The 15490-nt window shown below is 33.7% G+C and overlaps 1 protein-coding gene across 1 annotated transcript; it reads right to left on the bottom strand.

Moving 5' to 3' along the window:
* Positions 1-536: 536 nt before the first annotated feature.
* Positions 537-14880, bottom strand: LOC124353411. Its single transcript, XM_046803253.1, has 4 exons — positions 14718-14880; positions 14327-14478; positions 13028-13106; positions 537-1265 (listed from the first exon to the last, which is right to left on the bottom strand). Exons 1-4 carry the CDS (start codon positions 14878-14880, stop codon positions 580-582), a joined length of 1080 nt encoding a protein of 359 aa, XP_046659209.1. The 3' UTR covers positions 537-579.
* Between the last annotated feature and the right edge of the window lie 610 nt (positions 14881-15490).

The raw sequence follows: 15490 nt of genomic DNA, 5'->3' as shown, positions 1-15490 counted from the left end.
CATATTATCGGCCGGGGCGGAAAAATACGACTTTTGCGTTCTTAACTTATTGGAATCGTCCTATATAAAAAAAGTATAAGGTTTGATGGGGTGGAAATGAGAAATAACGAAGTTCTAGAAAATAAAAAATTAAATAACTTTCCAGTAATATCTCCATGTTCTACATCCACGTCTAGCGTCACGTGACCTTTTGTGGCCAATGATTGAATCTCGTGATGACGTCATCGGTTTCGCCGCCATCTTTGCAAACGTAAATGAGAAATAATACAGAAATGAGCAGAATTTTGATAAAAATTAATAATGTTTTTCTTAATTTCGAGAAAAAAATTAATTACGGTGCCTCCGGCCATCAGCGCGGGCTTCGGCAGCACCTTCGGTGCTGCCGAAGCCCGCGCTGATGTCAATAAAAGAAAAACATCCCTCGAGATAGTACCTATCAGTAAAATATAAAATTCTAGAGGGGCTGATCAAAAATATAAATTGAAATGTAATGCAAAGGCAATTATGTAAAGTTAAAAAACTAAATAAATCATGAAAAACTCAAATATATAGATGGATATTAACAGAGAACACTTACCATTAGTGTGTTGGCGGATATAGCTGAGCAGCAGCAACAAAAAAGTGGTGGAGCCTGGTATGTGGGTGGGGGTACTTTGCCTTAAAAAGGAATTCTGCCAGGTACCCAACAAAATGGTCAGTCCGGACACCATACCGAGGGATGTTGGCCCTGACTTCCCTCCAGTGTCTCTCAATTGTGTTTGTGTGGGCGCCGGTGTTAGGGTCGACAAAGTTTATTGAGTGATTGACCGTTAAGTGCCTAAATCCCTCGTCACCGAGACAATTGTAGGCCCGCCAACAGTCGCTAACAATTGTGGTACCTGGCAGAACCCATTGTTGAATTATGTCGAGCAGAGTGTCCCTATCGCGTTGATCTACAGGAACAAGGAAGGACTCTCTGCTCTGCCTTTCTATTCCCCCAAAAACCCACTGTCCCTGAATATTTCTGCCGCGATTGTACTTTCTCTTTCCAAATTTTGCCTCGTCAATTTCAACGACTGTCACAGGTCCGCCAATTTTCTTCGACGTCGTTGAAATGTGATGAAAGTACACTTCGCGGCAGAAAAAATACCAGTCCACCACACAATTTGAAGAAACGCCAAACTCCAAGGAAATGTATCGTTGTCTCGGAGGCTTGAGGTGAAGCAACGTGGTCACCAAACCAAAATAGGTCTCTAAATCTAGTCGCGTTCTTTCGAAAAATGAACCTGCCCGAGCAGATTTTTTAAAATTGCAACATTTAAAACTTTTTTTTTTACTACTTTTCCTAATTTGTCTATCACAACGAAACAACAAAGTCTCCCGGTTTAAAAACACCACTCGACCGCACGACGAACAAATACACTCATTTTAAAAAATACCATGTTCAATTAAAAAAGAGATAATTTCGTTTCGGTTAAAACGTAAGCTCTTTACGTGCCCTACCAAACACTCCGACACACACAATTCACTAGGGTTGGTTGAACTAGTGGATGGTTGATTCATCATTCTAAACGCACTGACTCAATCCGACCTACTGAACACGATATCTTGTGTAGAACTGACCTATGCCCCGGACAACTCAGATAACAGGTATGCTATCAGGCTGCTATCAGTCCCGGCCGCAGATAATATTCAAGTAAACAGATTATCCAGACACAGCACACAAACTGAACATTAAAACATTAGAAACTTTACCACTTATCAATATACCCCCTAAAATCATGTTATTTGTCATTTGCACCCCATAGTACTATATATATTTTTTGTTCAGGAGGGTGAGCAGAATACGTTGGTAACGTCAAATTCGTGATTTGCCGCCCCGGCGTTTAATCTTACTGGTACCCTACTTTTATTCCAATGTATTAAATTATAATATTTTTAAATAAATAGCCTCCCTGAGTTGGATAACTTGTTTATATTAAATTAAATTGAATTCATAAATTGTACAATAATTTAAACCCCGCTAAGAATGAAGTATATCGGCGTAGTCTATTTAGTCACAATAAATATTGCTTTAAATTAAAAAATACAGATCAAATCTTTATCAACTTTGTTAATTTAAATTAGATATAGGCTACAAATTATAGATTACTATGGTGGCACATAGGGCTTTTAACCACGAATCTATCCTTTAACAAAGTTTCTCAACTTAAATATATGTAAAATTTAGTGGATCAACCCATGTCCCGTACGTAACCATGGTCCATATAAAAATGGGGTACTGATTGCAATTATAATATTATAGTTTTAGGAAGCCTTTTACAGCCTAAATTTACCCCACATCTTTTGTCCGAATTAGTAAACAAGTGATTAATATTATTCCCAATGTTTTAAAATATCTTATTGAATTAATAATGTTTTAAATTTTAGGTTGCACAACATGCACGTATGACTTACCGAGTCGCTTAATTATTTATTATTTAGAAAATGTTAAATTACACATGTCTTTTTATTTGAATATATCAGTTGGTTAATATAATGTTATTCACAGATGAATTTGAATAAAGAAATATTTTGCTTTAATACTAATATAGTATTAGTTGTGATGTATATTTTTAAAACTAATTCAAAAATATTTTTTTAATTACTCTGCACAAACAAAATCTGTACCACGAAGCTCAATCTCAATTTTTAACTACGCGTATTATTGTGTACTTAACTGTTGTAATTACTTATAAATATTTGTTTTCAGGGAGTAAAATATTTTGAGCTTTAAAAATACACAAATTTAAAACCAATACATTTTGAAAATACAACACTCATATTGTGTTGTCAATGATATGATCGGCATTCTTTTGACCTTCTTGAGGTTAAGAACCAAACTCAAACACAATATTACGTGACAGTATCTTCGCTTGATGTTGTACACTGCTTAGTTAGACCCTGGGGTGAAATAATACCCCTGTACAACCGGCCTCAGGGCGATATGTACTGCACTATAGATTATATTCAATACAGTAACAACAGATGTGTCCCACTGTAGTCTCATGAGAACCTCATCTCAACACAAAGGAAGTGATGTCTAAGAGAAGTCGCCACTCTCTCCCTGTCTACTATTTATTATTAGGTTATACGAGGAGAAAATAAATATATACGTACTTATTAATTTAATTTACTTTAATGAGTGCTGATGTAATCTGAGCTTGAATTTAGGTACTGTCTTGGGTTTTTCTTTTTTCGTCATAATGACGTGTAGTTTTCACAGTAAGTCAAATGAGGTCTGTTATTTTTGATAATGACGTTTTTAGGTATCCAGTAAGAAAAACACTACCAAAAAAGTATCTTCCCGATAATACCACAGTAACTTTACGTCTTGTGTAAAAGTTACTGTAATCGTATATTGTAGACAATTTTGTGTTTGCTCATAACTGTCCAGAATAGTCTTTACCCAGATTAGCCTTATGGTTGTAAATGACCTTAAATTCAGAAAATTCTGTCTGAATTTGCATCAATCTTTACCATGTTTTTACTTTCTCTATACATATAGCACATGAGGAAACGAAGTTTTAACGTAGAAAAATAGTTTTTTTAATTCTAGGACTCGCTTGTAAAAAGGGAGTTTTACAAACATAGAGATACACGTTACAAGTTTTAACAGTTTAGAAATTAAATTTAGAATATAAAAACGATCATATTTTTTACTGGATACATTATACAAATGGATTGTCCTGAAATCCGTTCAACCAATGCTTGTTGGTTTAAGAGTACAATAACACAAGTAGGTCGATGTTTATGTTGACCCAGAATATTATGGAAACGTAGAATGAATACTAACGTCAAATTAACAATTCCAGGTGCTACAAGATTCAGTGGGCGAGGTAAGATGTTGATAACCACAGTAAACTGGGGACTTTATACAGCCTCTGGCGTTCTCTTGTATTAAAGCCAGTTGACTTACCTTTATTATTAACCACGAAAATCCACGCTCCATAAATATTAGTACATTAGACTGATAAAGTTATGTTACTTCCTACACAAAAAGGAATTTTAAAATGTTGCTTTTAATTTTGATTAAATGATAAGAGTTGCTTCAAACAAAAATAATAAGAAATGGCCCGCGTAGCGAATCACACACGTTAGTGTCCAACCATGTCAAGACTCCTGATATTCTAATAATAATGAACAACATAATACTTAACAATAAACATTAAGTGAGCAAGTAACATTAAAAAAATACCATAAATCTCAAAACATGAAATGATGCCAAGAATTAAGTATCACAGTTTGAATAGCAAAAGTTGCATCAATTACGTGTATATATTATTTATCGCTGTACTTAAGCAGCCTGCTAAGGGAAATTCCTCTAGTGAAAAGTAGGTAATATAATAAATAAGTAAGCAGATTACAGAATGATAATGAAAGGAAAAAATAGAAAGGAATGAAAAGAGGAACAAAGATTTTCAATTTTTTAAATGGTAGCGAGTGGGGATTTACAGTCATCAAGAAACAATAAATCTACAGGACACAATAAAAAGAAAACACTAGATCTAATAACATTACTGAACTTAAAATACTTTTTTTAGAAATAAGTGATTAAACAGCAGTAATAACAGGCCTAATACCTGTAGCGCTTTTTGTTGGAGTGAACTATCATCTGTAGCGTTATTGCTACAGTAAACTAGTACCTGTAGCGTTCTTGCTGCCGTGAACTAGCATCTGTAGTGTTATTGCTGCAGTGAATTAGTAGCTGTAGCGTTATTGCTGCAGTAAATTAGTAGCTGTAGCGTTATTGTTGGAGTGAGTTAGTAGCTGTAGCGTTATTGTTGGAACGAACTAGTAACTGTAGAGTACTTGCTGCAGTGACCTAGTACCTGTAGCGTCATTGTTGGAGTGAATTAGTAGCCGTAGCGTTATTGTTGGAACGAACTAGTAACTGTAGAGTACTTGCTGCAGTGAACTAGTACCTGTAGTGTTATTGCTGCCGTAAACTAGTATCTGTAGCGTTATTGCTGCAGTGAATTAGTACCTGTAGCGTTATTGCTGCCGTGAACTAGTATCTGTAGCGTTATTGCTGCAGTGAATTAGTAGCTGTAGCGTTATTGTTGGAGTGAATTAGTAGCTGTAGCGTTATTGTTGGAACGAACTAGTAACTGTAGCGTTATTGTTGGAACGAACTAGTAACTGTAGAGTACTTGCTGCAGTGAACTAGTACCTGTAGCGTTATTGCTGCCGTGAACTAGTACCTGTAGCGTTATTGTTGGAGTGAATTAGTAGCCGTAGCGTTATTGTTGGAACGAACTAGTAACTGTAGAGTACTCGATGCAGTGAACTAGTACCTGTAGCGTTATTGCTGCCGTGAACTAGTACCTGTAGCGTTATTGCTGCTGTGAATTTGCCCATGTCTATAAGAGCACGGAGTGTGTTATAAACACAGCAGCTGCTGCACATGTCCACCAATTGGTCATCTTTACAGTCTTGTCTACAGTGCCATCATTATCTCCTCATATGTAAGTTTGGTATCAAATCTAATACAGAAATTGTTTGTAATTTGAAGTGATATTCATTAATAGGATAGATTAGTATATATAAAATACCCCAGACACCAAACATTCTCAGGATAGTGGTTTGGTGTCTGAGGTAACTGACAGTAGGTAACATCGTATTTAAACCACAAGCCTTCCAATATTATTAGTATTCTATCCTTTAGTTACTAGAAGCTTTGTAAGTCTGTATGCAATTTAAGTAATTTGTAGTTTTTAAGGAACAGTATTCATTTATAGTTTTATTATGTTTAAATTATTTAATTTATTATAACATGTACTTAACATTGTTTTATTATTTTTCTGACTTTTTTTATTATGAAATGGTAGTCCCAACATATTAAACAGATGATGATATAAAATTATGTCTTCACGCTATACTGATACAGCGTGTCATTAATAGAAAGCTTTAGTGCTCATAAATATCATTCACCATAATAAAATGAAATTTCATATAAACTATAAAATCTATAGGTTAGCTAGCTCCTTTCACAGATATGGTGCGAACAGACAGACAGACATACAGGGATGAAGTTTGTCCAGCCTTTTGAGTGAGCCATTTACATGTAAAACGAATGCACTCTCACACTTCACATAATAAACAAATAAATAGCAAATATTTTCTTTGTCGTATACTGGGGTTAAAAATTTTGAAAATTGCTAAATTTCAGATAAAGAAAAATTGCTAAATCATAATTATTTCTACACTGTATTTCATACCTATAGTAGTTAAAATAATTTTCTCTACTTGATAAACGATTTATCACAGTCTAGTGTTTAAGAGACATTCTCTGTAAATTTGACACATTTATTTAATAGTTGACATAACAATAAAAGTGGAACTGTTGGTAGATGTAGAATATGGCGAGCGGATTTCCTTCCGTCACCAGCAAGGTCCGGTCGCCACAGCACTTCCGTTATTGCTGTATCCATTATAGAGAGTACTTCATTGCTTGACTGTCAACACATATTAACACACTTTTTATTATTGAGTAATAGAAACAAATCATTTAAAGAAATATAAGCAAATAAATAATTATTGATTAAGCAATACACACATCAATGAATTATGTTAATTGGAAAAAGTGCAATATGGTGGCTCTATTGTTATATCGCCAGTGGCATTATACATTTGGAAAACTGGAATATTCTAAATACCTCATCCAAAAAATTCAAATATCATTAGAAATGACAAATAGATTCTCTGGAACGAATGGAACACAATAATAAAAAAGCCAGGTGACAAGACTGAAATACATTTTCTCCTCCCAGCTAATAAAGAATACTAACTGTTATCCCATAATAATTGTGTCTCAATGGGGCATATTTATAAAGATAACATATATATTGTGCAATAGTCTCCAATCCTAATATCTAGCTTGCCTTTATAGACATAATTAAACGGTTTCTCAAAATGTTAGGTGAACGAATGAGAAAACGTTCGTAAATGTTTAAGAATATACTTTGAATGGAAAAAGATAATGTGAAGCACGTTAAAAAGCTTTTAAATACTTCGCTTTGTTTCAGGCAAATAAGTAAAGGCAAGAGACCAGACAAGTAGCGACAGAAGCAGTTAAAGTAGTTGCGGCAGTTGCCGTAATCGCCGTTCCGGTAGACACGCTCAGTCTACTGAATTGTGTCCGGGGTTCACACATTTTCTTTTATGTTGAGATACTGACTTGGCTCCTTACTTTCACAGACCACTCCTCGTGTTATTTTTATCCTGATCGTCCTTTTTATTTCTTTTATCTCAATACATGTCCATATACAAACTTTTTAAATTATAAAGTGGCATATACTAAATCCAATGGTAGCTCTACGAAATTGTGTACAGCATCAGTAAATATAGTTCATTTAGTAAATGCTGTCTGTAAATTGGTCGGTAACAAAAGTTATCATCACTCACGTTTGGTATCAACTATTCATTGCCTGTGTAAAATTTATGACCCAATTACCAGGTCGAATACTTAGTGTTACATCAGATCACCATTAGCAATAGTATATCGTAGTTTAGATTATTTTAGAGCAATTTAAGGTTTCTTTGGATACATAAAAAAATTACCCTATCACATACATGGGTGTGTTAGTGCAACTTATAATATTTATATTTAAGTGTATATAATATAACATAAAATGTAAAATTATTTTCTTGCAGTCCCTTAATAGATAATTTTAAAAACGTACTAAAATTGTTGGCCAATAATGTTTTTGAGGCAAATCGTACCAGCAAATCAAACTTGCAGAAAGTATAGTATTTCATGGAATTTTCTTTTTCGGAAAACAGGTCAATTAACTATAGCTCTTCAGGTAAAAATACAAACTTTGACAGTCAGATTCTACTTGTTCTGTTTCTAAACATGTTTTATATGTATTGCTTGAACAAAATCATAAACTTAATGTCAAGAAGTTTATTTTGGGTAGGCATTAGTCACTATGAATATTAATAATGAATAAGATAATATTTTTGTTTGATTATGATAGTCATGTCAGAAATGTATCTCAAAGAGCTTAAAAATAGATATAGTAAGAAAAAGATTAATGTATTGTTGTAATCATTTTTATTACATTTTATTAAGTTATTCCTGAACTCTTGTCTCTCATTTGCTTCTCAAAGAGTGTAGCAAAGGTTATCTCTGATATCGCCTAATTAACGTGGTAAAAATACGCCATAATGTAAAATTTAGTGGTGTAATACACGATATGTCTTGCATTCTACGCGTGTTCATGCCCAGCACTAATATAATCTATATTAAAATAATTTTGAAAGAATTGGGTGCAATGTTTTAATTTTATAAATTATTAATATTAATGGTGGATTTACATATGATTAAAAAATTAGGCCAAAAAGCCTTATACACAATTAGTATAGTTTGTTTCTAAACTATTCAGCTTAATTAGATTTAGCACAACAAGAGTAATAGAATAGAGATATTTTTACTTTAACGAAACTCATTTGTACTATAACTGGCAGAAAAACGTCAAGAAGAAAAAAGACTCTGACAATAGTCAACTTCGAAGCTGAAGAAAACCGGAATGTTCATTGTATGTCAATGGGAACTTATTGTAGTCTTATCTCAAGATGATTATTAAAAAACTTACTATCATATTATAATCGTGTTGGTATAATGGTATAGTGGAAAGTATTAAAAGGAAAGATTAGCTTGAACTTACAAAATTTTAGAGTTTTACTACAAACATATGAGTGTTTTCACAATAAATACTATTATAATCTTAGACTATAAGCTAAATGAGGGTTTAGGCTAAAGTAAGCTATCTTAAAAATATCTCCGGAACAAAATGTTGGAAATTTGCGTAAGACATAAATACCTGAGGTAATCTTTAGTTAATTTAGTTTTAGTTAACATGTAGTCTTCAAAGGCTTTTATTACAAGTCCAGGTTTCGTTTTTGATCTTATGAAGAGAGTTGTGTCGTTAGCATACTAAATCATCTTTCTATTATGGAATGAACTCAATCTGATGACGTTAATGAGAAATAGGACTGGCCCTAAAATTGATACCTGGGGCTCCATAGGATATTGCATCTTTGCCTGAAGAAGTATTCGTAATTCTAATACACTGCTCTCTATAATTTAGGTATGATGAAAGCCATTAATGAGACAGACCACGAACAATACTTTTCCATAACTGGTACAACAGTTTATCAAATGCACACAGTCAAAGGCCTTTTAGAGATCGAGATAATATGCTTGTTGTTATCTATATATCATTAGTTATATAGGTTTTAACATTTTATAAAGAATGAAAGACTTTCACTTCATTTACATAATTTGATTGGCATAAACTGAATACATGAATGAAACACGCTGATTTAGACAAGAAACTACTTATTTTGGATATTAGACATCTAAGACGAGAATCTCTATATTAGAAAGACATGTAAATAAACAAATAAACAAGATGTGATCTCCATGGAACGTTACTCACCGTCAAATTCCTTTGACATTCAAGACACGCTTTTCATCTTCATTGCTAAAGCAATTTCTTATTCTATGCTAAGGCGCTTTGATAAAAGGTACGTAGTTATGTGCATCTTTAGTTTAAATATTCTTTATACAAGGTAGTAGCATATAATCGAATTTAATTATCAACCTCCCGTAGTCGGATATGCAATTTTATTAGCCTACTGTTATTAAATCCACTCCTACTTTATGACAGTATAGTTGTTTTGTTCAACTCAATGTTTGGTCAAATTTTGCTATATGAAGTATGATTGTACAGTTGTACTTCTACATGTTATATATTTACTAAAATGACATTCTATAGATTTTTGCCGATTAAGAAGTCTTTTGGATTTACACAAGATGTTTTGTTATCAATAACAAACAAAAAGTCGTATTAATTACCATTTATTACAATAACTTTTTTAATATCTATATTTAAGTTGTCAAAGGCAAGATTGAATGTAAATAACGCAAATAAAACTTCTGAGCTTAAAAGTTATAAATAACTTAGTGATAAGAACTGCCAATTTAACTCTCGTGTGTCACCACAAGAAAAACATAGTTGATATATGTTGGTTTACTTATTAATTTGTATGAAAGTTTTAATTTGAAGTGTCTTTTTAGTTTACTGAAAATCTGATTAATAATAAATAATTGTATACACGTTTAAAAAGTACCGATATATTTAACTATTATACCAATACAGTGATATGATTTTGTTTAATCTTGTAATAAACATAACTATAATCATGAAATATACTTTCTGGATGATTAATTCAAAAAGAAGTGCAAAAATACAGGGTGGACCACTAATTTACATTTTTAGCCAACTGTGTTGCTGTTCATTTGGTCGCTGCTTTGTTTTTAACATAACCATAGGCTAGTAGTTGTTTCAGCCTCGAAACGTGATCTGATTTCAAGATATATAATATTAATACAGATATCTGATGTTATAATTTATATTTTAACAATCTAATAGTATCTATGAATGTGTTTTTCTCATACACGTAAAAACTGGTGGATAGATTATTTTGAAATTTTACAAGGACATTTTCAATAATGTTCAAGTAAAAAATTGAATACCATGTGAGAGGGAAACGAGAGTTAAAAATAAATACTTTCCATAAAGTCATAAATCCTACCGCTGGACTTACTTACCATTTATTTTCAGCAATTACCATTCTGTTGCTTGTTACACGTCCTTATTTAAAAGCTCGTAACATTTATCTTTTTAAGATTATCACAGTTGGAATTCAATATATTAATTATGTTCGAAAGTTTACAATTTATCTATAAGAACTGCTCGGTTCGCATTTATTACTGCAGGCTACAGTTGCTCTCAAATATTTATATTTAAAACATAGTTCTACTAACGACTCACAAAACCAATATAACCTAAGGATGTGTGGTCACTTATTACCATATTATAACGAAAATAACGGTATTCAAAAAATGAAATTTCATAATTGTTGGTTACTTCAAAATTTGTTTCAACTGTTTGGAATTTATACAAATATCCAGTGCAATAGATTTAAAATAAGAAAAAGTCAGTGTTTCAATGAGTGGCATCTGACAATACTTTATAAAAGCTTTAAACATATTTTGGGCAAAAAAAAAGGATAATGCGTGAGACAAGATTGTAATGCCATAACTTGTCTACTCGGTTACTACTTTCGTTAAAAAAATAGTGTTGTAGACAAATTATTTTATATTTATTTATTTATTCACAGTAAGCTCATCACATACAAAAGTTCCACAAATTGTTAATAATAAAGGAGATTAAGGAGGGTAACGCTGTTCTAGGATGGCCAAAGAAGTTCTTTTAAAGGAGGCGATACCATCATGGAAGAAGTAAACGTCCCCAGCAACAAGATTCCCAAGTCTCTGCATTCGGTTTGGTTTCGGTATTTTAAAATAATGTACAGCAATAACATATAATTTTTTCACATAACAAATATTTAGCCCCAGTTATTTATTACTCAAAGCAATACATCGACAGAAAATAAAAAGTTCACCATCACCACAGGAAACTTATTGGTAATATCATACCTGTATGTCTACAACTTAACCTCAAATTGTGTCTAAAACACCACAAGGTTTAGTAGCTATGTTTCTGTAAAGTGTGCATACTTGTTGATATTTAATACGCTGTGAATAATATAATAATTTTGTGAGCTATAAAACATTAAATACTACAAGGTGTTTCTGTCTCGTTAATACGGAACTTTGTGCTGAGTATGTTAAAGTAGGGCATAAAGGACTATGAAATATTAGTTTTAGGTCAGACGTATAGACGGATTTCTCATAAGAAAATAAACCCAAATGTATATGTTCTTTTCATGATTACTAACTGATAATAAATAAATATTGTACTACATTTAACTATCCAAACAGCTTAGTAACTTAGTAGTTCTTATAATTTTTAAATTAAATTTTTATACTGGCAATTCCTGTTCAACAGTTAATCAAATAATTTAGTATAAAGGCACTTACATTTATTTTAAATAATTTTAAAATGTCCAAAAGATCAAGATTTCATCTTTTTAGTAATATTTGTAGACGAGGGTATTAAAAATACTCCTTAATGGAGAATCCTCATTAGAAACTGAAAATCACCTTAGAAGTCGGAGAAATACACGTCGCAATCGCGTACCAAAGAGCGAGTATCGAGCATTCGTAGAGACTTGCTGAAAAACTTTGAGATTCTTACAAGTACGCGTGTAAGAGCAGAATATCTAGCGTTCGCAGCTGCTTGAAGATCAATTTATGAAAATACGCGCACGAGAGTAGAGTACCGAGCGTTCGCAGCGGCTTGATGAATAATTTATGAGAACCTCTTAAGTACGCGCACGAGAGTAGAGTACCGAGCGTTCGCAGCTGCTTCAAGAACAATTTATGAGATCCTCTTAAGTACGCGCTCGAAAGTAGAGTACCGAGCATTCGCAGCGGCTTAATGAATAAAATTTAAGAACCTTTCAAATCTGAGCGCGAGGGTGGTTTAGAAAGTAAAATATTATAAACATAAATGCTTGCTCTAGGGAATTGATTTCTGAGATTTCCAACTCCTTCGAGATCAGAAAAAAAGACAACAGACGTCAACGACCAGAGTTTGAAATCGAGCTCACAATACCAGATCGGCTTTCCGATGCGACCACAGATTGATTGTGCTTAATAGTCATCCGTCCAAATTGGAGCTATAAATAAGATCTGCTCTAAGTGTTATGCCAAAAATTGGACCATGATGGTATGTGCTCTATTTCAGGAAAAGTTAAAGCAGCTAACAATGACAATATTCTTTACAGACAGCTTTGCTCGGGCTTTATATCATGTCCGCTGCACTGGTATACGAGGTCTAGTAAAGTAACAGGCCGATACACAATAGCAGCTAATAATTCAATGACAGCCTGGAACAATATACTTTACAGACAGATTTGCTTGGGCGTCAATATCATGTCTGCTGTTCTTGCATTCGAAGTCGGACAAAGTAACAGATTAATAAACAATAGCACCTAACAATACAATGACAGCCTGGAACAATACACTTACAGACAGTTCTGCTGTCCGCCGCACTGGTATCCGTGGTCAGGCTAAATAGCAGACTGTTAACTTCATTATACCAGTGCAGCTAACAATATATCAATACACTTTACAGACAGCTTAACATTGATTTAAAAAAGATGTACTGAAACAAAAAATTATGAAATAATCCCTGCCAATGACATGACATAAAACCAGTGTGCTTTAAATAACAACATGTTCGCTGGAGGTGTTGTACCCGCTAGCTGACATGGTATCTAGAGAGGAAACTAGACATTGAAAAATACCTGTCAAAAACTGCACAGTTTAAAATAAATATTTAGAAAATTATAGAAATATTTTGAATCTTATAACAGTCTAACACTGATTTAAAAGTTATGAGGGAGTGCAAGAAACATGTCTGACGATACTACTAAGAAGACATTTTGACAAGAAAAGAATTATAATATTAATAAAAACTTTAAAATTTTGTGTTTAAATTATTTGTCCCCTAACTTTTGTTTAAATGAATAAAACTTAAAGCAGATTCTTTTAGGCAAGAAATCATGTTTTAAATGCCGTTTTGAATATCTAATGCAGGTATATTAAGCATATGATATTAGATTTGTTTGAAATTCAGTTCAAAGTGCATTATTTATAATTAATAGTAAAATGTTAGTACGACAATTTTTGAAAATAAAAGGATCTAAATAGTAAGACAATGCTTCTTTTAAGGATACTGTGTCAGTTATATTTCCCCAAGGCTTTTCATCGTTCTCTATTTCCAAGTTAATTGTTTTCCATTCAGCTTTTGTTAGATTGTGCTAGAAATCGGAGTAGTCTTTATACCTAAATCTTTTGTACGCCTGAAACAATCACAACAAATCTAAGCACTGTCATGAAATTGTACTAATGACAGTATGTAATTGTAATGAATTGTAATGACAGTAATTGTAAATTGACGAATGAATATGTTCTCACTCATATACATTATAAAAGTAATTGTTTTAGAAACAAACATTAGTTCCTATTATGAAATCTTTCTGTGCATTGAATTGGAAAATGTATTTTTACATTCATTTTATAGTCTTTAATTATTTTCTTATATTAAATATTATATGTATACAGGACTTTCGCAAACGTATCCTGACTTTTGCATGTGTAATCTCTACTGATATATTCTAATCAGTCGTCCACAAATAAAACCTCTAACATATTGTTGAGAGAGATGTTAAGTTGTTACCGTCAGGTAAGGAGTTTGGTTAGAATATTTAATTGCAATTGGAAAAGCGCATTTATTGTCCCTTTGAATAGATATGGCTGTTTTACCTCGAGAACTTTACTAGGTTTTACTACGTTGGTGCCACCCCAGACGTATCCGGTACAATCCCTTATACCTAACATCTTTACAATGGTCATTATCCCTCTCATTTTCCGTACCTCTACCGAGTACGGAAGAGGACTGGCGCCTGCGACAGTCTCTAGCGGGGACCAATTAAATCAACTATTTAGAGAATTGCAGAGAGCGATATCTGTGGGGCAGCGCTTGAAGTTCTCCATACTCGCATAGGTACTGCAGATCCGAGGACCGCAGCTCTGGCCATGCTTCTAAGCGATACGGCTGCTGTATTGCTCACTGGAGCCACGACTGCCGAGAAGCAACCATTCCCGGGAGGTGGACAACTCGCAAATACTCACCCCAATATATATTAGGAATAACTCCATCGGCCTAAATCCGCTTCAGGATCCTGCGGCAGTGCGGCCGATTCCAACTTCTTCATGAAAAACGCCTGCCGCTCCTCCGGTTTTGGTTCAGTGTCATCCGGCTGCTTCTTCCAGAAGGCGCCTGAGTCATCAGTACAGGCGTGCGGCAGTTCTGCCATCCGTGTTAATTCTACCTCTCCCGACGGCCGATTGGTTCAATGCAGCCGTTGGCCCTAAGAGGTAGGTGAAAGCCACAGTTTGCATAAGCGATGGAGACCATCTCATCATTTTAAGATCTGTTGCAGATGTTGCACTCCAAGCGGCTAGACACTGGACAACTAATATTATTGAATAAGTGACCAGGTTTACGCATGGGAGGAGAGGCAGAAAGAGATGGGGGGAGCCGGCGATCTGATTAACTGAACCAACATGTAAAAATAAAAAGAAGTCCCAAAATAAAAGTGGAGCTGGCGTAGGGGTAGAAGAAACGTGTATATGTTTTCTAGCCTATTGGCCAACCTGTAAGAATTCAAGATGAACACCCCTTGACAAAAACATATATTTTGTATAGATGTTGGCTGTTCTACAAATATTACACCAAGAATCAAACACTAGTTAATATACTAGGAACATATTGTAAACTGTCTGAATTTAACAAAATAAAACAATTTTGATGTCATAAAATATGGATTGTCAAGTACATTGATGTTTTATTCCTTTTAATTCCTTTTTTTACCAGGAGGGGTAGATGAAACTTGTATATGTTATCTAGCCTATTGGCCAATCTGT

The sequence above is a fragment of the Homalodisca vitripennis genome, chromosome 1 (assembly GCF_021130785.1).
Source record: "Homalodisca vitripennis isolate AUS2020 chromosome 1, UT_GWSS_2.1, whole genome shotgun sequence".
Lineage (NCBI taxonomy): Eukaryota > Metazoa > Arthropoda > Insecta > Hemiptera > Cicadellidae > Homalodisca > Homalodisca vitripennis.
This window is presented reverse-complemented; position numbering and strand designations above follow the sequence as displayed.